Raw genomic sequence first — 25,329 nt, forward strand, 5'->3', positions numbered from 1 at the left:
CTCCAGAAATGCATTGAAGTATTTCTTTTTCCTTGACACATAATTATAACTTATCTTACTTACATTTCTTCCTTCCCTCTTTTTTACTTTACCACAGTAAATCACATATGAAACCAAATTGTTTTATGATGAAACAACAGAGCTGAAATGCAGTGAATTGAACTATTAACTAGATCCTAAAAAATATTTCTTTACAAGAGTGTGTTTAAATTTTGAGCTCTAAAGTAAAACATTTTTAAAAATTTCCAAATCATAACTACCAGAAACAATCTATAACTGTACCAATATATACTAAGTGGTATTGGTTAGAAGATAATTTCTAAGACAGAAGTTTTATTTCCTCTCAATGATACCCATACTTTAAAAAGTAGCAAAATAAAGTAGGGTTAGAAATATTTGTTTCTTGGGGTAGTTCTGAACGTAAATTAGGTAATTCTAAAAATACAGCACTTCAGTTCCTAGGACAAAAAAAAAAGGAAATATGTTTAATCTATGCAGTTTTAATTCAAGTCAATATAAAATATATCATGAGAAAAAGAGGGAAGAACTACATTAGGCATTCCATAAAAAGTCCATAAAAGTCTAAGTCCATGAAAGTCTAAGTTTAATGAAAAGACCTGAGAAAGAATTTAAGAGTAGCTGAGCTTTTTTTAATTGATATGTCTTCAGAAAGCCCCTAACCTCTCTAAATCAGAGTTCAAACCCAGAAAATATAAAATCTTTTCTCAAATTTTTTCACAAATCTATAGTAACTAAAGAGAAGTGTGAATACATACACCCAGGGATACGGGCATATAACAATACGGTTTTTACAAGCCTAAAATGTCTTTCAAGTTTTATATTTTATTTTAAAAATTAATATAAAGTTGGGTTTCTTTGCCGAAATCTACATATTTGCTTTAGTACAAATATAACGTTTACAACTACTTATTGTTGGCAAGAGAGGTAAAGGTGGGATGGGGTAATTTTCTATCTTGTTAACAGTGGAAATGATCTTACAGTGAACTCAGGTTTGGAGAATTGGACTAAATCAAAGGTAATCAACAACCCATATTGTATTAGCATCCAGACAGTTTCTTCTGTTGCACGATATTTCTAGAATTCAAACTCATAAAAAAAGGTAAATACAAATAGCAGAGTCATTTCACTGCTTTTACACGCCACATCCTGGTAATTGATCCTTGCGGATAGATTCCTCAGTAATCAATCTCTGAAGAAAGATTCCCAAAAGGTTGCAAAAGAGGTGATACACTGCAATATTTTCAGACTATTTTCAATAGATATTTTGTTAAATATATTCTAGCTGAGAGGCTCAATAGAAAATTGAAATGGTTTTGATCCTCTGATTTGTATCTTTTGAAATCTCAGTGAAACGCTTATAAAAAGGTTTTCTTCAGGGTAGAAAAATTATTAGGGATAACATTTTTTGTTTTACTACTTTTTAATTTTTAATATATATACACTAATAATATTAACCAATCATAATCCCCGCAATTCTTTCCATCCAATTGTGAAACTTCATTTATGTTGCAGTGATCCTATATGTAATATAAATATTTGCAGTTTACTCCTCTTAGTTACTACTGATGCAAAATGTTTAGCCTCGTAGGCAAATATACGTAAAATTAGCTAATGATGTGAGGCTCTTACAATTATCATGAAGACTAAAGTAATTTATTTCATCCAAATGATAATCTTTTGTGATTACTTTTAAATTATTGTCAAAGAAAAATGACAGTCAGGCATTTGGATTAGCTATGAATTTCTTTTATTTATACTATTCCATCAATTGATGATCAAGGGTTGACTAGAATAAATGAGAGTATTAAACTTTAAGATCTATTGATGTGACTTTTCTCTAGTTCTCAAATTTTAGTTTATGAGACATACTTTTAAAAATTCTTTCTGAAGTTTTTCAGTATTAGCTATTATACCTGGTTCAGGAGCCACAAAAATAATCACATGACACTTGAATTACAACCACTCTGGCTTTGATAATAACCACATTGGTTTTCTGAAGTCTTCCTCTTGTGATAGTCTAAATTTACAGTCAGACTTATATACAGAAAATTGATGTCAAGCATTGACAGTTGAGCTGTCTACTCCCAAAAATCTTTGTTTCAATTGGTATTATAGTCTATTTTTTACACTTAGAGTTCACGGGTGGCTATCCTTTCTTATAACTCATTAAGTTTTGGTAATTGCACTTGCATTTGGAACTGAAATGGTTGAGGAAAAATTTCTTCCATAAATAAATACAGTAACATAAAATTTCTTCCATCAATGGAGAAACAGATACACACAAGTCAGGCAGAGGCATATATATACATATACATCTTCTTATAAGCATCAATTTTTTTCCAGCCCTTTTATTTCCACGCCTATAAAGGGAATACAACCTTAAACTAGAAGTCAGGAACTGTGGGTATTGTTCCTAGATTTGTTATTAACAAATAACCTTGAAAAGATACTTCATGTTGCCGGAATTGATGTAATTTTAAGCCTTCTAGAAATAAAACACTGTATAGAAAATGGTATTCACTTGTTACTGGGTAACAATTCTGAACGTCTTCATAGCTTCTAAAAGTTTTCAGAAAGCAGCATGGGGCATTAGAATTTATATTTTTTATAGGAAATTACCTAGTTTATAATCAAGATATTGTGAGTCTCCACTTAAAATGGGAAACAGCTTTTGGTATAAAGATATTCTCTAAGACCAAAGAAAATAGCACAAGAGAAGGACTAGATATTATAAGTACCCTGCCCATTCAGAAGCCCTCTCTTACAGTGTTGCCATTCTAATTAGTATTCATTGTTTCTAATTTTGAGAATTCTGTTTGACCAAGAAGAATGAGCATTGGTGATTATCTTTTGTGTATAATGTTTAGTTAATGCTGAAGCATTAGTAAAAACTATATCAAGTAAAACCAAAAGTTGTTATAATTCTTATGTACCATGATGCTTTTTTTCAAAATGAAAATTCCATTTTCTCAGTATTATTCCTAAGCAGGCTCCATATGCTATCAGTGGTGTCCTAAAAGGGATAAGATAATCTACAGCCTGACTCCAGGAAATAGAATTTTGTAGCATGGTCAGGTGTCTTATTTTTCCTGAGGACTTTAACACTTGGAACCTGGCATCACATCGATGCTTCCTCTACCATCTCCCAAAACAAAAAAACAAACACACACACACACACACACACACACACACACACACACACACACACGAGCGTCTAGCCAGCATAGCTAACTTGACCTATGCTGGTCTGAATGGAAACCATCATTCTGCACGCATAGGAACCCATAGTGTAAAAACACTTGGTCTGAAGCTTCCTCACCCTTCATCTCTACTTTTTTTGTTTATCTTCCTCTCTAACCAAATATTAGTTCTTGTTACAGCTCTATAAAAAAGCAAAAAAAAAAAATTCTAATTTGTACCTCATCAAATGAAACACTTTGTGTTGAGAATCTTCCTTTTCTCATTTAAAGTGAAACCAGTTTTTAAAATGGCAGTTTTAGTTTTCTCTATCTTACCCAAAAGGAAAATTTAACTGAAATAACAGACAGTTTTGAGGGAGCAGATGTATTTAACATTGGTCTGGCATTAAAATTTTCTGGTTGGGCAGCACAATTGTTTAATTGGGAATCTCAGTTACAGCTGAACAACCTCAGCACTTGGGTCAGCAAGCAGAGGAGCGTCACTCTGTCACCTACCAAGAATGGTGCTTGTTGGAACTGATCTTTCCAGTTAGGGAACACTCATGTTTCTAGTCATACCATTGATGTTTCTGATATTATAATGGAATAAACACTATAATCCTTAAAGAGACAAAGTTCTCTGCATAGGTATATTTGTAATTTTTTGTTTTTCGTAAACCAAATGCAAATGTAACACTACTCCAGAAACTGCTACATCAGAAGTCCCCAAGATAACCAAAAGTAAGTGCCCGTTTCCTAATCTCAAGAATAGTGCTATAATAAAGACTGAATTCTAGTAACCAGCCTATTTGCAGAGCATGTCATATAGCCTCTGGGTTAGTTAACTCCTTGGCATCCTAAGAGGTACCTCAAAGAGTCGATTGATGTTTTGCATGTATTACTAATGTGTAGAAAATTTTTTAAGTTCACTTTTTCTTTATTCTGTCTTTTTTACCCATCTTCCCTCATTGTAGCAAATTAGACGGCCGGATGAAAGCAAAGGAGTTGCTAGTAGAGTTGGATCCCTCAAAGTAAATATGTTTCTAACATTTTTTTGGCAAGATTTCGTCTATAGCCTACACTTCTTCCTTTTTGGAGGGTGGTGGGAGGAAGGGGGCTTTTTCCATTTTTCACCATCCCATTTTTTTATTTTAATATTTTTATTGGCTGTTGGGTCATTTTTTTTTTGTTTGTTTCAGCTGCACATAGAGCAACCAGCTGAAGGCAAGCTGCCAAATAACTAGCTTTGAATGGCACCACAAACAAGAGAAAGGGCAACTGTCTCATTACAGGTGCCTATAATTTGGGGTTCTAGAGTAAACCGTTCCTCTGACTGATGTCACTGACTATGTGTTAAGTTCCTCTTACACAGAGAACTAATATTTATTTTCAGAATATTATCTCCCCTTTTTGCTTTTTTTATAAAAAGTAACTAAATTTTATTTTAGTGTCATTACCATTTGTAGTTCATACCAGAAAAATAACTATTATGAGATAGTAACATTTGTTATATATAATGAATCTTAAGAATTAGAAAAGGAATTTTATATGATGCTGGTGTAATGGGCTCATGTATAGCTAATAGTATTTAAACACTTTTAATCCCATTTGGTTTTTTTTTTTTTTTCAATTAAAAAATTTATATAACAATCAGTGGAAACTAATATATATCCAAATGTTTGCCCATTTGTGTATGTAATCTGCTAATACACAGCTCAAAGATTTCTGATCTGATGGTCCCATTTGCTAGTTCTTAAATATCTATTTGGTCAATGTATCTTGGGCACTCGATACTCTAACATTCAATCACAATGAAAAGGTAAGCCAGTTATCACCCTTTAGAAACAAAGACATAGTCATTGATCACTTTTAATGCTGCCACCATAAATGCAAGATAGAAAATTTGCTGAATTTTAAAAATGTGCAGAGGAATTTCCCCCCAAATTAACCACTACTTGTATCTCTCAGTCCCATTTGTCCTAACAGCATTAGTAACTGTTAATCAAAATGACAGACAGTTCACTGCATTGGGGTGTCTCAAAATTCAATTAACTACCTTAAGGCCTAATATTAAGTCAATTCAAAATTTTATACACCTCCCCTTCATTTTCATTTAACAATTTATGAAGCACTAATTTCTGCACTCCTTCTTCTCCTTGCCTCTTCTGCCTTCTTAATTTTACTTTTTTTGTTGTCGTTTATTTATTTGTGTGTGTGCACACACATGAGTGCACATGGATGAAGGTGTGTCTGTATGTTTGTGTCCTTTATTCCAGACAAGCCATCTTCTCTGTTTCTGACGCTGCTGTATACTGGGTAGTGATTTGTTGTGGGGGGTTTTTTGTTTGGTTGGTTGGGTTTTTTTTTATGTTTTTTTCACTAAGGATAACGAGAGGGGATGGGAAGTGTTGATTATATGCCTGTTTCAAAATCAAGGCAGGTTAAAATTATTCAGTAAAAAAAATACAAGTTTATGCATCCCAATGATGTATCAGTAGCATTCCTCACTGTCTCTTGTGAGGTATCATATTTTACCTTTGTCTTTAAGGGAAGATAAGTCCACTATTGTTTAGCCTAATGGATTATGAGTCAGATTCAAGCGAAAAGGTACAGTGTGACATAACTTTTTAGGAATTATTGATAGTGAAATAAAGATAAAATGGCATCTGTAAGTGCAGCACCATCTGCTATAAATTGGATTGTGTGTGCAAGTGTGTGTGTGTTTAATTATCTCTAAATTCGGCTTTTGGCTGTATAGAACTTCAAGTTATAATTGTGTGCTTATTATTTTTAAGTGTATGTACAGTATGATTATGTATATACACATATATATGTATAAGAAAAAAAGATACACGTTAGGGTTCAATCAATTTGCTTTAATATGTATTCATTCAGCCTTAAATCAAAAAATGTGTTTGGGAAAGAAAGACAAATTTCATAATTTTTAAGTATTTTTATTCCACATTTCTACCAAATAGAAAATTTTAAAGTGAATCTCTAAGGAATTATAAGGATAGTTATAGTATTTATTTATTTATTTACTCTAACACTTTGGGGAAAAAAGATGCTATAATTAAAATAAAACGTTGGCTTCCTAGTCATAGGTTATTGAACATGTATTCTTCTGTTATACAAAGATCTTTAATGTTTTGAAATGTTTGCCAAAGGCAGTGAGAAATGTATAATGCTGTGATCTTATTTTTAAAAGGAAAAAGGAAAACTGGAAAGAGAACAAGTTGCTTTTTCAATTCATTTTCTGATGTTTACATGTAGCTCCATCGAAAGCTGGAGGAGCTCAGAGATCACCTAGAAGGCAATGTGAAAGGATACTCTCTCAGAGTAAATGTACGATTTCACTCGGTGATTTTTTTTTTCCTAAACTTCTGCTGACTGGTAATTCCAAATCTGATTGGTTTGTCCTCTCATCTCCATCTTTTTTACTTTCTGTCTCTTTTCTCCCTATCTCTCTCTTCCTTTTCTAGCTGCAGCTTCATGCTCACGTTTATGAAATAAAGATTAAATTGGCAGGGTAGAGGACACGCAAGTCACACTAACACTGAAGTTGATTTAATAACATTTTGGCTCCAATGCAAAATAAAAATTCTTTTCAAAATTTATGTTTCTTATACAATTGTATAATTTTCTGAGACTTTTTATGAGACTTCATTTGGAGCTTTTCCATTGACTGTGTTCTGCCCCTTGTGGGATATGTCAGCAGGATTATAAATTATTGGCTGGATCCAAGTGCCAGATCCTTAATAATTCAATTTCAGTTATCAAGGAAAATGATCAATGTTAGAATATCATCATAGGTAATCTAGCAAGTAGACACATTTTCTTCTGAATTAATAGGCTTCTCTTAACTCGGACTCTTTGGGAATAGCTATGATAAATTTTTTTTGTTTAAAAATAAAAAAAATTAAGCAGTAAATATCTTCACTGTCATGTAACATCTTACAAATACTTGAGATAAAGGCTATTATACCCAAGACAGCACTCTGAAGGAGAACAATACCTTATAGCTACTCAATACTATACATGTATCAGATAGATAATACTAACAGTAGTATTTTTTTGTGACCCATAGTTCAGACTCAGAATGCTTGGTCCTTCTCCTAAATATATCTTTTCAAAAAAAAATGGAAATAAAATCTCTAAAATGGTTTATGATGTAAAATATGGCAGAAGAAAAGCTAAATTAGTGCAGTAAGTAATTTCTGGCTCAATTTAACTCTGACATCCCATTCCTAATGCTTTTTAAGAAGTTTCTATCAATCCTAGCCTGGCCTGGATCCACTTCTCCCAAGATTATTGTCATGCTTTTAATCCATATTGCTATAATAGTTTTCTTATAAAGAATAGAATAAACAATAATAGTGATATTATAATTCTCTGATATCTCAGCTTGTTTTTAATTATATACTATACATAGTTAAGTATATCTCTATATTAAATTTCTGATTACTAAACCACAAACTTGTTTTTATTAATACTGATTGTTAAATTCTGATTGCTAAGTTAAGTTGATGTAGCAATTAATGCAAGTATCTCATTTTTCTACTTTCTTGTGAGTCAGTCATTCTTTTCTATCCATATTCTTAGAAGTTGAAAGATCATCCATAATCACTCCCAGAATTTCTTCCACTGTCTTAAAAAAAAAAGAATTTTATGATTAAATCAGTCTGAACATACCTAGATATTCTTCTAGAAAGCCCTAAAAAAAATTCTGATTAATTAATTAATGTATTTAGTGTCATACTGTTTGTAACCAATCATGAGAAGTGATTTTCTTTTTCAGTCAAACCAAGACTAGATAGTTGAGACTTGCTAAGGCCTGTATAGAAGGGAGTTAGTGTTAGATTAGGGTTAAATTAAAAATTTTGGCTTCAAAAACTGAGTTATATCATGCCACTTTTCAGTTTCTTTTTTTCAACACCTACACTGCATGATACAGTATATAATGACTAACCCCAATGTCTTCATCTTTTGTTATATTTCACTGGGTCACACTTTGTTCTGATTACCTTTTTTTTGTCTAATAAGATTGAATATGAGGTATAACATTCTAAGATTCCCATTAACTAGAAAAGTATCTGGAGGAAAACTATCAAAAGTCAAATTGTATCTTCTGTAGACAGTTCAGAGAAGATGCGTTTCAAAGAGCTGAATGTTTAGTTTCTCTCCTCCCCTTTAATCCCCTTACCCCAGAAGGCCTTACAAAAAGCCTTGCATGTTAAAAATTGTTGCTTAGAAGCAGAATAAAGCTATTCTCAGTTGCATAGGTTATATAAACAGATTTTGTTTCTAAAATGAGATAAATTGGCATATAATGACCATTCCATTTTGTGAAAATGTATTTTAGGCGTCTATACACAAGAGCAAGTATGTAGGTGCCTTTCACATCATTGAAACATTTATAAATAGTTCAGTAAGATGAAAGATTAGAACCATGTTTGTACTTAAATATTTTATTATTACTTGGGAAAATGAGACATCATTCAAATCTTTGGGATAAGGATTTAATTAAATCATTAACGCTTCAATTTGTATGTTCTATGTGTTATATTTTAGAGAGAAAAGATTCCTGCATCCTTACTTATTACAGATAATCAATGATATAAGGTAGAATATTCTAAGATGTAATTTTTGGAATAATTTTAAAATTTATTTATCATATGAAAATGTACTTCTTTATCATACATTGACACTTCTATAGCAAAAAGTAGGATGTGTTAGGTTCTGGAATTATAAATGTATCATCATTTTCTGTATGTAGTACAAAGTGGAAGTATTCAGAACCCTAAATCAGTTTTTAGTAACTTTTAATAATAAAACTATAATCACATGGCTTTACAAATTATCATCTTGTAAACAAAGTTTATCTGATTTAATGATTGCAAGTTACTACAAATCCTTAGACTAATAATGTGTTGAGAATAATGACTGAAAAATCCCACATAAAGGAAAAAATTACCTTTACATTTAATCAAATATAGGAATCTAGTAGGAAGAACATTAAAAGTAGTGCTTAAAGTTGAAAAACTGTATAAACAGAGTTGAGAATTGAGAAACATAAGATGATACAAACTAATACTTTACAAAATTAAGTCAAAGTGAGTTTACAAAGTTGAATTAGTTAAAGAGTGATGGAACCCTGAAAAGCTTGAGTGTTAAAATATTCAGAGAAAAAGAAGATAAATGTTCATGAAATAAAAACTAGTAGAAAGAAAAGAAAGGAGAGAAGTAAAAATACCAAAACCACAAATTTTATATTTTCTCAGTGTATGCAGTGTGATGGTAAATTTCTACTGAGCTGCAAACATACAGATAGGTTTTAGGTAACCAAATATGTTAGTTTTTTAAAGGCTTTGACAAACAATCAAAGGGAAAATGATTTATGAAGACAGATTATTGGCATATAAGTGACCTAGGAATTCGGTTATGAAGTAAAAAGAATATGATAATTACAAGTACTCGCTATGCTAATATAAATAAAGACAAGGTATTATTTGAGGTGGAAAAAGTTAAGGGAGGAGTTATCACTTAAAATAAGACTATGTTTTTAGTAAGTTTAAGAAAACTATCTGAATCAAGTCAGAAAGGAATAAGTCTTTTGAAGAATGATTTTCTGAATGCTGAAATAAGACTTCTAGGAAATGGGACTAATATAAATAATGGATTAGATAGTTGTGATTTTATAGATTTTTTAAGATCAATATTTTATTCCAGTCTTTGTTCTTATATTTTTGATAAATTATTTGGGAGGGTTTTTTTTTTGCATTTTTATATTCATCAAATTAATGCTATCACTCACGGGTCAGCAAACTGTAGCTTCTGGGCCCAAATCCTTTTCTCTCTTGTGGGCCCACAAGCTAGGAATGATTTTTTTGCATTTTTAAATGATGGGGGGGAAATCAAAAGACTGTCATTTCATGACATGTGAAAATCATATGTGTGTCCAAAACATATAAGTGTCCAAAAATAAAGTTTTATTGAAACACAGCCATATTCATTCATGTGCATATAATCTGTGGTTGCTTTTACAGTACAAAAGCAGAGGTGAACAGTTGCAGCAAAGACCATATGGCACAGAAAGTCAGAAATGTTTACTATATGACTATTTATAGAAAAAGTTTACCAAGACCTGCTGTAACCGGCTAGTGTGTCAAAATGACAAGGACATAGAAATGATTATAATAGAGTCTTTGTAAACTTATCTTCATTTTAGAGCTTGAGGAAAGGAGAGCTGCTCATTTTTCTGGGGATGGTTTCAGATTATTCTGCCCAGAATAATATCTGTCTAAAAGAGTTGATACCCTGATCTTCCACCTTTACTTTTTTATTCTTCTGCAAATATAGATTATAAATTCCTCTTGTTTGAGGAGGCCTCTACAGAAATTTAGGGTGTAAAGATATGTTCCAATCTTGCTCTCAAACTTTTTTAAAAGGCGTTTTTAGAGTGTTTTTGCTTACTCTGCTTTTTTTCTGTTTTTACTTCATTATGTTTCATTAAAGATCTTTCCCCTGGAGACCAACTTTTGGTTTCTCCTATTTAAATGTACCTAAAATCATCCTGTCTATAGGAAATTTTGTGCAACTGGTAAAGACACCCTGACATGATCAACTATGTCATATCTTAATATATGACACTTAACTATCTAAAAGGCATCTGCATTAAGTCAGCCAACTTTGAAGAAAGGAAGAACAGCTACAACATTGATTAGTCCTTAAATATTCAGTAGCTTTTAAAGGAGTAAACATCAGTTTGTTTGTTAACTCTACTTTCTTAGGCAAATTTTATTGTCTTTGGTTCTTACATGAAGAATATTTTTATTTGAGGTTCCTAATAAGTCTTCCTTGTTTGATGTGTTGGCACTTACTCAAAATATTAACATCTATTTATTTACTATTTAATTTATAATAATTATGTAACATCTTGAGCATCTTAGTAGATGATGTATGTCTTATAAACATGACCAGACTACAATAATGGCAAAGATGACAGTAAATCAACTTCAGGATTATCTCTTTGGAAAACAGACTAATTTTGCTACCTTTCACTTTTGGTATTTAATGTGTAAAGTTAACTAATACAATTCTGAGATTTCACTTCTACTGAATACCAAAAATCTATCTGTGTTTAGAACAAAAATGTTCTTATCTAATACTTATAAAATCACCCACAGTAGCCTAAGACATCATGGAAGCAGGAATGACACACTGTGACGTGTTTAATGCTTATTGCAAATTGCTCTTCCCAGAATTGACTTTAATATACAAATAAGGTACTAATAAACGATCTCCTTGACAAATTTCCCTAGTAACAGAAAATGGAGAACTGAGGGGAGCAGGGGGAGATAAGACTCCAACTGTTTATGAAAGATAAAGTTTTTCAGTTTTATGGATATAGTTATGGAGATAGAACAAACATGCAAAGTTTTGTTAGAACTAGCACCTTGCTGAAGATGTGTATGTGTAATTAGATGTGTATGTGGTTGGAAAAAAAGATTCAATTTCTTAAGATGTCTATAATGACCATATTTCAGAAAATACCTCAAAGTAATCCGTTAAGTGGTAGTGATAACATTTGATCACAAATCTTTATGATGGTAAATGTAAAATCTTCTCAACATTATTTCACACAGTTCAGTTTTTTAAACATAGAAGAAAAAGAGTTTGTATGTTCATTTATTCATTAAACACTTACTGAGCATCTACTACATTCTTCTGTTCTGGGTGCTAGAAATACAATTAAAGAACAAATCAGATAATAAGAGCATTTCTGATTTCTCCACTATGTCATCTTCTATACTTTCATTTCCCCACCCTAAGTTTGCATTTTGGAACTTAATGAAGAATTTGTAACTCAAAACTGCATACTTAATAATTTACCTCACGTGGCATTGTACAACCTAATGAAAGAAGACGCCAGAGAAATGACCATAGCAGTGTGACAACCTAGAAAGTAAGAACAAGGCAGAAAATTATCAGCTCAAATCATGAAGATTAAACATGGTTTTGAGTATAAAATAGCTATTTTAAAAGATCAATGAAACATTCTGATAAAAGGTCTAGATAAGAATTTGTGTTTCAGTTTTTATGTTTTTATGGTGTTTTTATTGATATATATATTAATATATCACATGGACATATATATGAATGTTCAGTAATACTGTGAATGGAATAATAGGAACAGCACATGAGAGTCAGAATACTGAGCTGGCTTTGGTGCCCTCTTTAAAAAACAATAGGAAGATGTACAATAGAGCCCTCATTCTATAAATAACGTCACATATAGTTTGCCAATGTTAATAAACCAATGAAGATCAGTGTAGTACCTTAGGAGAAAAATGACCAGTGTTCTGCTTTCCAATTAACCTTAAATGAACATCTTCTCAGTAAAATCATACCAGATCTGATCAGAGGGAGTCATCTCTGTCACAGACTTTTTTCTTTTTTTTTAAGCCAGGTATTTTTATATCACAAGATTCTCCTCAAATAGCTTGACCCTTGAGATTTCAAACTCAAGTGTTTGCTTATAAGGCTATCTTGTTACCTGACAAATGTGTTCGTGATGGAGCCATCTAATCTTCTGAGACCCTTACTGTGCTATCACTTCCTCTTTAACAGTGTTTTCTTTTCCCCACTGCAAAACCAGGCTCGGCTTCCCTCGTGCTCATCTACTTATAGTGTATCTGAGGTATACTTTGCACGTGTTATCTTACATGGTCAACAACATGCTCGCCCTCACCATTTTTCTTATTTTATTTTCCTTTTGCCTTAATTTATTTTGCCTTGCACTTTGCACTTGGCTGAAAGGGATGAGGGTACCAAAAGGGAAAAGTTAGCTGTTTTAGGAGGAAATTTCAATATTTTTATACTGTACTGTTTTCTAAGTTAACTTTTTTTTTTTTAGCAGTCACTGTATCATGTCGAAATGGTTAAAGTCTGAACAGCCAACTTGATTGTTACCACCACCTTAATTCCATAAAAATTTCTTTGAGCCAGGTAATTTGTTATTAAACTAATATTGGCTAAAGACAAAGATTTTGGTTTTCAGGCCTAAGTCTCTCTGGTAGCTGAAGATTTACATTACATAAGTGACAATCTTGTCCCATTAACCATAGACACAGCATCCCAAATTGTCTATTAAATGAAAAATTAATATGATTCCCCTATTTTTGTATAAAATGGAAGATTTATTCCTTTTTAAAAACTGATTAGGTTACTCAGGAAAATAGTTTCCTTGATACTTATATTTTCATAAGGTTCTTATAATCTGGAAGATTAATTTTGTAATCACTCATGAGATTCGTGCTCTTTTTTTTTTTTTTTTAATTTTTTTTTTTTTCCAACGTTTATTTATTTTTGGGACAGAGAGAGGCAGAGCATGAACGGGGGAAGGGCAGAGAGAGAGGGAGACACAGAATCGGAAACAGGCTCCAGGCTCTGAGCCATCAGCCCAGAGCCCGACGCGGGGCTCGAACTCACGGACCGCGAGATCGTGACCTGGCTGAAGTCGGACGCCCAACCGACTGCGCCACCCAGGCGCCCCGATTCGTGCTCTTTTAACAAAATATTTTACATGACATTTGAGCTATGTTTTTTTTTGCCTTTTTGGGGTCTAATTTCTTATTCTTACTGTGTAAAACCATAGTGTACATGTGTTTCTGTTTTTGTGAAACAGATTCATTGAAATGTTAATAGATTTTGAATATCCTTTCCAAAGCAGAGGCACTGTTGAGTAGCTGAGAGAAAAGAGAATTTGTGCCTCAAGATGGCTAGTAAATAAAAGAACTTTAATACCCTATGAATTTTAAGATCTTAATTTTTTATCTTATAGACAAAACACATTTCTACATGTAGTTTTTGCAGACCACGGTAGCTACCATGGGCAGGCCAGTATTGTTAGCTTTATTCTGTTTGCAGAAATACTGTCTCAGAATATCATGCAAAAAACCCAGAAAGATGGCACCATCTGAAATACCAGGTTGTGTTTCCAGAACCACAGGCAAGATAACATCTTTTTACTTTAAAATTTTAAAAATTTAAAAAAAAAATAAATAAAAGCCTTGAAAGGAAGAGCCTGACTAAACCCACAAGGGTTTAGCCTCACAAGGTTGAATTTATTGAATCAACAGAATTATAGCCATCTTCTGTAATTTTTTTCTTTTGAATGTTACAGCTATTTTAGATTTTTCTTTTAAAACTGGTTTTATGGAGAATGAATTTCTTCTTGAAATATGTATCTGTAGGAAAAGGAAAGTAATGAAAGGCAGATGAATGACTTGTGATATCAGCAGACTGTTGAAAGGCAAGATTGATATCATCTCATCACCACATTTTCCATAGGTCTTTTCTTAATTCCCCAGGATTATGATTCCCAGTGTAAAAAATATATAACCCATTTCTTTCTGACACTTCATCCAGGCAATTCTCCATTTCCCATGAGAGTGTATAAGAAGTCTACCATTGGCATCATCTTCAAACACAGCCTACAGCATCCATCAGGGTATTACTTTCTCTGTGACAGCATGTTTGCAGGAGGGTTCTCAGGTTGGAATGTGGAACTGGCTTCTGGGGGGATGGGATTGGGTATGCTGTTGCTCCCTAGCACTCTGCTCTTAAATGAACTCTGGCTTTATCTGGATTTGTTACTTTCATTGTGACACATTAGCTTTATTTATTTGTCATAAAATGTGTTTCTCTTTTTGTCATTTGTGGTAGGGTTTTTTTGTTACCAGTGCCATACCTCTGTGGACTCCATAGGTGGTGATTATGTTTAATTTATGATGCTGTAAAGACCAATATCTTGAAGAACTCCTTAGGGAATACAGAATAACCTTCCATAATTTTTTTCTATTTCATCTTAAATTGGTAAATGATTATTTTATAAAATTTTAGACTTTGACTCTTACTAATTAGAATTTCAAGAAATGTCCTCATGTGTCATTTTTCATATGGAAACCTCTTGATGGAACTGTTGTTTAAGTGCATTTTTTTATTTTATAGCATCACTATGGAGGTAGCCAAACTTTCCATGGCTCAGTATCTTCTTTCCCTCATTTACATCATCTTCACTGACCTTCACTATTAAAGAAATAAATTCTCCAGTACCTATTGGAGCACGTGGGCTTAATCAATTTCGTGTCACTGTCTTCTGTGACATTCATAAGACCAAAAAATAAGCTTTGTTCAAAAAGGAATCTATCCATGAATTGGCCAAGAACAAGATAATTGCTAACCTTACCTGCTACTGCTCAGCAAATGTTACTCCATGTAGTTGATTGCCCCTTCGTGAAAAATACAGTTCTCTTACTATGTGACAAGCTCTGTGGTTGACATCTCATTTATCTTATTTCAATTAGTCTTCACTATAGATATTTAAAGAAGATACTGTCATCATCCTCATTATACAAACCAGGAAAATGAGTTCAAAGGGGTTAGATATCTTGCCTAAGGTCATAAAGCTTCCAAGTGAGTGTCAGAAAATTGTTTTTCCTAAATACCATGCTTTCTGCTGCTGTTCAGGAGTTATTAAAAGTTGGCTGTAGGTGGCCTTCAGTAGTCTTACATTTTCATGGACTATATTTACCTGGTTCAGGTTGATCACATAGTTTGGATCCTTGTGAGAGGATATAAATTTATCTATTAGATGCAAACTTTAATTCCAGGAAATATTAGAAAGACATACCTTTTATAATTATTCTTATTTTTCTTATATATAGTCATTCAGTAAATATTTATTGAGCACTTACTATTCCTTATTTAAATGTAATCTGCTAGCTCTGTCTTGACCTTAGAATTGGCCTCACATTTGGAATGCATAGAATATCATGAATGTAATGAGATCGGTGTCACAGGTTGTGTACACTATTGTTCATCCCCTCAAGCCAAGTAAAAAAAAGAGAATTCACCTTCCACATTTCCAGCTAATCTCAGCTTTCTTTCAACAGTGTTCCAGCAATGTTCATTTTTTAAAATCTTTTGAAAACATTGCTTCAGAATTCACTTAGTTTAGAAGAAAGCCAGCATGAGTACTATCTCCTTGTAGTAACAGTGCTCTTTCTGACTTACTTGAAAAGTTGTAATATACACTAGATGTAAATTTTTTATGATTTATAACAATAAACAAAAAAATAATCATTGAACCCTTTAAAACCTTATATCTAATGTCTTAGATTTCCCAGTAGCAAGGTTGATTTAAATAATTAGAAATTTTGAAGTTAAATTGATTTTTACTGTTGAGTGGACAGACTGAAATTTAATTTTATTTTTATTTAATGCTTAAGAGCTTTTAGCTACCTAAAGAAATGGTGACATTTTCAAATTGTAACTTGCAAAACAGTTGCCCTTTGAACCCATCACACTTTTAGAACACCAGTTCTGATCTAAACAAACCTTGACTGACTGACAATTTGGAGCTTCTGAAATGGAAACTTCAGTTGAACTGCAAATAGTAGGTCTACATATTCAAGGAAGGAAGGAAAAATGGAAGGGAAGAAAGAAAACTAGATTTTAAACACTGTAACATTTCCTCTTTAAAAGAAAAAATAGAGCCATTTTTGAACTACCAGTAGCACTACAAACTATTTACCTTGGATGAAACTAATAAAATAAAATAAAGATTCTACACTGTGAAATGATCACCTAAGATTTTCTACTTCACAAAATCTCACTTAGAAAATTTTTAATATTAAATGTATTATTTATTTCAGTATAGTTTTCTCTGATGTTTTACTCTTTCCGGTCACTCTTGCATTCATTGTTTTCATTCTCTTTGTTTATAATAGTTGGGAATTTGGAGATAGTGTGAAGAAATCTGTTAGGAATAGTATCTTTTAAAAACACTAAAACTGCTGCTTACCAGAATATATAAATTGTTTGAATCAAAATAAGAAAATACCTTTCTCTTAGGTCCAAATAAGGGACCAGCCATAAAGATAATGGAAACGCACATTTGACTGGGATATTTGATAAACCTATCTAATCAAACATTCTTATAAAAGAACTGAAAAGAATTGATTGACGTATTTTCAAAAAAAAAATGATGGGTACTTCTGTCTACTTGGGCATAACACTTTTAAATTTCCGTAACAAAAAGATTTTTAAACTGTTGTAGTTGACTGTGAATTTCTGCTTATCCTCATACACTGCCTCATCTAATCTGATCATTTGAAATACAAAAGAGGTGATCACTGGAACAATGGCATGAGAATTTTAAAGTTTAAGATGAGGAAATATTAATGCATGGATAACAAGTTTAGGAAGCTTTTGATGTAAGTATTTTATAGGCTATGTATTTCTTTGAGAGAGAATTATTCTCCTTTTAATTCTTACTTGTAATAAGTACAATGAACTTTGTAGCCAGATCTACTTTCAAATCTGGTTTTAGTAAAATAATGAATTTGGCAAGTCATATAGGAGGCATTCAAAAAATATTTAGTAAATGGTGAATGAATTCTTAAATCAGCCAACTTATCTAAACCTTATAAAGTTTCTATATCCGGGTTTCAAGGAGAATTGATAATTTATGTAAAATCTAGTAGAGTACCAGGGACATAGTAAGCACTGATTTCTTTTTCTTCTTAGATGTGTAAGCTCTAATCACCTCAGACTTGGATTTGGGACATTAGCCAAACAATTGGATTCTCTCTGTTAGTCCTTCTTTCTTCTTAGGTCAGACTAACCTTCCTAAGCATTACCTTAATTCCCATCAGTTCTCTAATCAAAAAAGCTATAGTAGCCTACCCCTGAGCTGTTGTATCAAGAGTAAATGCCTTTCTTCCTTTCTCCCAACATCCTTTATAATTTTTATATAGGATAAAATTATAAATTTTATAATTTATATAATTATAATCCACTGTTTATCTAACATTATTTTCTAGTGACCAACTTCTCCCAGTTTGCCCAGCACTCCTAGTTTAGAATTGAAAGTACCACATCCTAGGACTATTTTGTTTTAAAACTGAAAGTTCTGTATTCCAGGAACCCCCTCAGTCCCTGGCAAACAAGGACAATTGGCCATTTATTCTCTATCATGTACCTACCACTCCAGTCAAGGGATACCTTCTTGTTATATTCCTTCTTTCTTATTGGCCATTATTTGTGCTATTTTGTCTTTCTGAAATGCCCTCATCTACTTAATAGCTCCAGTCTACCTTCCTCCAGAAAACCACCTCTACCAACTCCTACATACCCTAATCATCTTCTGAAGGGAATTTCAATTGTGCTTATAGACAGTATTACTCTATATTGCTTTTCCTTCTGCCTGTTTGATTGTTTTTACTTCTGTTCCTTACATGTTGATGATCAACTTGATTTACTCTCAGATTCTTGTTTTTTAAAATTATTTTTAAGCTTATTTATTTATTTTGAGAGAGAGAATGTGCACAGGCAAGGAACAGAGAGAGATGGAGAAGGAGAATCACAGGCAGGCTCCACACTGTCAGCGCAGAGCCCAACATGGGTTTCAATTTCACAAACTGTGAGATCATGACCAGAGTCAAGATCAAGAGTCAGATGCTTAACTGACTGAGCCACCCAGGCACCCCTCAGATTCTCATTTTATTTCTCACTATATATCTACACTGACCAGCATGATAGCCAGTTTAAATTCACTAACATTAATTAAATTTAAAATTTAGCTTCTTATTTGCAGTAGCCACATTTCAAGTGCTCAGTAGTCACATGTGGCTAGTGGCTACCTTTTTAGAAAGCACAGATATACATTTTTATCACCACAGAAGTTCTCATAACCAACCATTGTTATTATGATCATCACCATTTATCATCATTATTACTTCTGTTTGTACTTATAGCATTAACTTTGGTCAGGGATAATTCTAGGAGCTTCACATATTTTACTGTCACATATCACTGTCACAATATAGTAACTACCTTGGCATCAACTATCTATAGCCCACATTTCTCTCCAGAGTTATAAGCGCCTTGAACATGAACTCAGCCCCCAATTTTGTTCCTTCATCCACTATTTGAATATATGATACTACCCAATTACTCAAACTGGAAACTCAAGAGTTATTTTATATCCTTTATGACCATTCAGAACCTAAGTCCTATAGATTCAGGGTTTTTTGTATCTCTAGAACCTATGCCCTTCTCTCCAGGAATACTTTCAGTGATTTAGTTGGATTTCTCATCTGGATTACTAGATTAATCTCCAAACCAGTTTCTCTACCCTCATCATTTATTCCATGACCATCTCTAATCATTACATTGCTCACCAGAACGAACTTGTTAAAATGTTAATGTAGTCATGTCATTCCCCTGCTTAAAATCTTTCAGTGGCTCTCCATAACCCTTGGGAATTGGTCCTTACCTCGTCAACAATCCTCTTACCACCTCCTGTCATGGTTGAAATTAGCTTCAGCCATACTTTTTGCCATTTCTCAGTTGCCAGGGTCCCTCATATCTGTGAATTACACTTGCCTTTTTCTCTGATTTCCTTGCCTTTTCTTCAGCTAACCAAAGTGTAATTGTCCCTTAAAATTCTGCTCCTATATCCCAGCTCCAGAAAGTTTTTCCTGATAATCTCCCCTCAACTCCTACCTCCAACTGAGTTAGGAGCATCTCGTGCATATCCACATATGTACTACATATGTACCACATATGTATCCACATATGTACTAACTTCTATTACTGCATTTATCATGAGGTGTTATAATTAATATGTTTACTTAACTGTCTTTATCTATTGCATTGTGAGCTCATGGAGACCAGAAACTGCTTTTTTGTTTGAAACGTGTAATTCAGAGGCTAGATCAATTTGGGACAAACAGTAGGTATTCAGTAAATGTGGGTTGAGTGAATGATTGAATGAATGACATTGAATTACCCCCTAATGGGTATATTTAGAATAGTATTCACTCTATTATTAGTTTACGAAACTTGGTTGAGTAAAGACATTGACTTAGCTTCTTTTAGGTTTTACTCCTTCCCCCATCTAGCACACAGTGAGTATTTAATATACACATATTGACCAGATCTTGAGTTAGAACCCAGTTTCAAATATCCCATTGTATATGTGTCATATATAAAGATTTGCATGCATTTTTCTAATTTCTAAAAGCATATGGTAATCACAGTCAGTACTTCTAAAACATTTTCATTCTACTCTGCCTGACTGTTTCTGCAGTATACTCTGATAGCCACTTTTTAAACAAATAAATAACAGGGTTAGCAGCCTAATTTTTCTTGAATGTGGGCTCAAACAATATCAGTTACTCCAGTCTCTACAATTCTAAATCCTTATTGACCTTGGATGTAATGGGAGTGAAGAGAATCTCAAACTGTAGAATTGACTTTCTCACCCTGTTGTTGAAACCTAAGTTTACCGAGAGCAGGACAGCTTTATTCTCTGTGACCCCAATCAGTCTCCTTGACATCCTGTTTGAAAAACACTGAGAACTAAAGTCTATGAAAAATCATGCTCTCATAAATTCAGATAGGAATTTGTATGGGAATCAGAACTGGTACATAAAAAAAATATAGAAACCTGAGGTTTATTGTTAAGCCAGTAGTAAGTATTCCTTAGTTAGCTTTAAACAAAAATGAAGTCAGAATCTAGTGTTATTGATTGGTAAATAAGTTGTACATAGGCCTCTGATTAAAGCTTTATCTATTACCAAGACACAAAGGGAGTATTGGCTGGCATTTTAAGTCAAAAGAAGGACCAACATATACATTTCCAGTGGCCATTTTTGTTTTTATTGCTCTCTATCCAATAGTAAGGGGAATTGACATCAAAGTGAATTTTACTTTTCCCTAGGCTGATGCCTAGCATTCTTTTTCTTCATGTGCCTTATGTACCACAGGCCAGCATTTTGTCTGTTTCTCTTCTCTCTTAATTAACCCACTTGTCTCTTCTACATGGGAGGTAATCCAATGCATGCTGGCACAGCTTCCTATAAATTACATAGGTTTAATGGATTCTAAGTAGCTCATGGTCATACCCTGCTTTGGTTCATACTGATAGATTTACAGACAGATTTGGTTTACCACCAATCCCCTAATTTTTAAACATTAAGATAAACATCTTCTTGACTACCAGCAATATAAATTTTCTTTGCTTGTTCACACAAATATGCATTTGGGTACAATGAAATGAGGAACCTAGATTTCAGCAAATGGAATTATCAATTTTATCTGGTCCTTTTTTCCCCTGTTCAAAAGCACTACTAGGTATTTACCCAAAGAATACAAAAATACTAATTCAGAGGGATACCTGCACCTCGATATTTATAGCAGCATTATCTACAATAGCCAAATTATGGAAACAGGTCCCTACATCTTGGAGATAAGGATGCTCCTTTCCTCAGGGTATAGGGAGGGCAATGCTTATGACCTGTTTCGAGAATGAAGTGCAGGGCAAGGACAGAGAGACCCTCTTGCTTCTGCCATTTTCTCAAACTTACTCAGTTTAAAATATTTAACATGCCAAGATGCCATATTTTGAGGTAGCATGTCCTGAACCCCATCATCATATTGTCCTTGAATTCCATTATATGTCATGCTCTACTGTCATTTACCAACTTATAAGTAGAGCAAAGTAGTTTCACATGAAAATAACTAAAAATGTTGACCAGATTTCTAGACTAGTGTTCAAAACTGAAATAGCACTGTAGTTTAACTGAATTGGGAGTCAAATAGACATATATGATTTTCTTAAAAATTACTCTTTTTTAATTTTTTTAAGTTTATTTATTTTGAAAGAGAGAGAGCACAAGCAGAGGAGGGGCAGAGAGAAGGAGAGACAGAATCCCAAACAGGCTCCCTGTCATCGAAACAAAGCCTGATGCCATGCAGGCTTGAACTCACAAGCTGTGAGATCATGACCTGAGCTGAGATCAAGAGTCGGACACTTAACCAGCTACGCCACCCAGGCACCCCTAGACATATGTGATTAAATGTAGGAATCTATGTACTATTTGTAACATTATTTCTTGGGGAAATGCATTTTAACCTCTAACAGAATCCAGCCCACTGAAAGGCATTTTTATTCTGACAAACTCTAAATGGCAACAGAATCTTTCATCCTCTTTCTTTCCTCCAACAGCTCAAATGGGATATCTTGCTTAGAATATTCACTTACTAGGGGAAGGTATAGGAAGAGGGAAACTTGCAATTTGGGTCAATGGCTTCTTGACAGCATCATCAATCAATGTCTGTTGAGGATGTTTATATCAGGGGTTTATGCCTATATGGTTAAATTTCAATAAGCTTTCTATTATGTGGTATTATTTCTTTTTTTTTTAATGTTTATTCATATTTTGACAGAGCGTGAGTGGGGGAGGGGCAGAGAGAAAGGGAGACAGAATCTGAAGAAGGCTCCAGGCTCTGGACTGACAGCACAGAGCCCAATGCAGGGCTTGAACTCACAGACCATGAGATCATGACCTGGGCTGAATTAGGACGCTTAAACGACTGAGCCACCCAGGCGCCCTGTTATTATTTCTACTATATGTTTCTAGTGAATGCTGATATTTCTGACTTATTAAATGCCTTTTTTGTCCTTATTACCTTGTAAACACCATAGAGGTCTTTGAGCCAACTTAGCAAAGTAAAATAAATATATGACTGTGAATTAGAAGAGGTGACTTCTGTTACCTGGTCTATCCATGAGAAAGCTAAGTCATCATGAATGTAGCCAACAAGATTCTCAATACTGTTAAAATATTAATGGTACAATTTTAAAGGAATTGGGTCTTGATCATGCTGTGTGCATTTTGCTTTCTACTTGAAAGTTCAGAGTGCCAAATAAATACAAGTAAAAAAAAAAACATGCTTTGAACTTAAAAGTCTATAACAGATTTTGATGTCTTGAGTGATTGTAAAAATTGAAATTGATATGGTTGTTATTTGTATTTGATTCTTTATACTTTCAGTTTTGCTGACACTACCAATAAGTCATGATTAGTCATCAAGTATCTACTAAGCATCTACAATACCGAGTAGACATTACCGTATTAGGTATATAGAGAATGTAGAAAAAATTATAGGGCCTCACTTAAAGATTTTACAAATTGGTATATTGTCTATTTTTTAATCATATTTATGTATTCAGACTGTGATGTTGAAGAATATTACTAGAAGCAGTGCTGTTGGCTCTGAAAATTAAAGCTATTCAATATTAGCATTAAAGAAAAGTCTATGGGAAAATCATCATTCTTCAGTCCTTTGTTCACAAAATAGCCATGGGGGGAGTATTTTAAAATTCACCAAATTATTGTTCAGTCCCAAAACAGAACTTGCTTAGGGTAGTTTTTCCTAGAATAGATTTGAGTTATTGGGACCTTATTATATAACTTTAAAAGTGCCATAATATTTCTTTAGGCCACATTTTTGTCTAGATAGAGATTGTGTCAGTTATTCTAAGTTGGTGGTAGTTTCATTTAATTTGTTTGCCAAGTACAGACCCTTTTGGAAAAGAGGGACAAAGGCAAAGCATGATATTACTCTTTAACATTACTTATTGGAGAAGAATGCAAATTTTCACCTTTTAACTGCTCTCCTTTGCTCTGCTAAGTTATCTAACACATTTGAGTGATATAGGAGACCCTGAAAGAAAGAGGACTCCAGTAAGCATCATAGGTTAGAATGAACAACATATGCAAAGGTGATATTGTTTATGTAAAGTAATTTTATGTATTTTTTGAAGTCCGCTCAGTTGAATATAAGGGCATATTTTAATCAAACTAATAGTCTTTACCATGTATTTTTAGCCACCTGCTTGTGTTTATCTAATAAATTCTTCCTACGCTATTTAACAATTGCAGCTATCATTTTCCAAAATAGATTAATGTATAATATTTACAGGCTTAATAATCCTGTGTGTGCTATGTTTATTATTCAAGAGGTTTTTTAATAATATCATTTTATCTTTTCACAGCATCTCTCTAAGAATATTCGTTTTATTCTCATTTTTAACAAAAATTACAGAGTTAAAAATTATAGAGAGTTGAGGGCTTTTCTATAAGATATACTCTATCATCATCAATATGCTAAGTTAGAAAAAGAATGGGGAATATATGGTACCATCCTTTCTATTGGCTTTAAAAAGCTCACCTTGTATAGTTACATATATATAATGTCAGTATTTGATAGGTATGCTCATTTTTATCATACTGATTGACTTCTCTTCAGCTTGAATATTTTGGGAACCCAGACTCATGTTTAGGTTCAGTGAGGAATTTTATATCCAGGAGTAAATATCAACGCATTGGATGATAACTTGAAGCTACATACATCCTTTGAAATACATGTGCTTGCATTATTTGTGAATCTACTACCCTTTAAAATACTTTTGACTTAATTTTCATGTGACTTTTATTACTATAGAAAGTGAAGAATTATGAAAAATAGATTATTATGTAAAATATAATATTTTATAATAAAACAGAGCTAGACATGTGTTATGCATAGGAAAACCAATGTTGCATATATCCCTTGGAATTGAGAGGGGAGAAGAAAAGAAGTAGCTATGTTGGTACTCAAATGTTTTGCATTTTAAGGGGAAAAAAAAGAATGAAAACAAGAGGAAGGGGGTTAAAAAAGAAAGGGAATGATGGAGAAAGAAAACAAGCCCTGGTTTTTCATTCCCTTTTCTGCTTCAGTATTTAAAGAAGAGGTGATTTATTCTGACTTTCCCATATTAAATAGTTCAGTGTATAAGTAGCAACTTACAAAAGAAGGGTGAATTCAAAAAGACCTTAAGGATATTTTTGGATTCATATTCCATGAAACCCTGAAAGGAATTTAGATTCATATGGACTTTCATAGTTTCATGAAAACATAGTTTTCAATTGTGTTAGCAATTTTCCTTGTGTTATTTCTAAATCTTCCTTAGGATCAGAAAAGAAAGGTCTATTTTTGAAATTTTGTCCATGGCATTCTGTACTCAATATTGCCTAGAATCATAAAAATCAGCTTGCTGCTTTTTTTTTTTTTTTCCTCTTTGGCAACTTGCTATTATCCCAGCACACAGCAATTAAATCTAATTCTGTTTGGGCTACCATGCCTAACTGTTCTTGTTAAGAAGCATGGCATGAACTGATGCATAGCTCTTTGAGAAGGCTGCTGTGTGTATCTGCATTGAAAGAAAAGTTCT

The 25,329-nt window shown here is 33.1% G+C and overlaps 1 protein-coding gene across 23 annotated transcripts in view; it reads left to right on the forward strand.

Annotated features, from left to right (window-relative positions):
- The window catches only part of GPHN (gephyrin), a 631,205-nt gene that overhangs the window by 428,663 nt on the left and 177,213 nt on the right, over positions 1-25,329 (forward strand). For 8 of the 23 annotated variants that reach the window (XM_045451293.1, XM_045451291.1, XM_045451285.1 and 5 more), the window contains 2 exons: positions 4,175-4,231; positions 6,474-6,545. The exons of 7 other annotated variants lie outside the window; for them this stretch is intronic. In XM_045451293.1, coding sequence (XP_045307249.1) covers positions 4,175-4,231; positions 6,474-6,545 — 129 coding nt within the window. Of the gene's footprint in view, positions 1-4,174; positions 4,232-6,473; positions 6,546-12,858; positions 12,901-25,329 lie in introns of all 23 variants that reach the window. 8 more of the 23 variants (XM_045451286.1, XM_045451292.1, XM_045451295.1 and 5 more) reach the window with 2 other exon arrangements.

This window comes from Leopardus geoffroyi, chromosome B3 (assembly GCF_018350155.1).
Source record: "Leopardus geoffroyi isolate Oge1 chromosome B3, O.geoffroyi_Oge1_pat1.0, whole genome shotgun sequence".
NCBI classification, from domain to species: Eukaryota; Metazoa; Chordata; class Mammalia; order Carnivora; family Felidae; genus Leopardus; species Leopardus geoffroyi.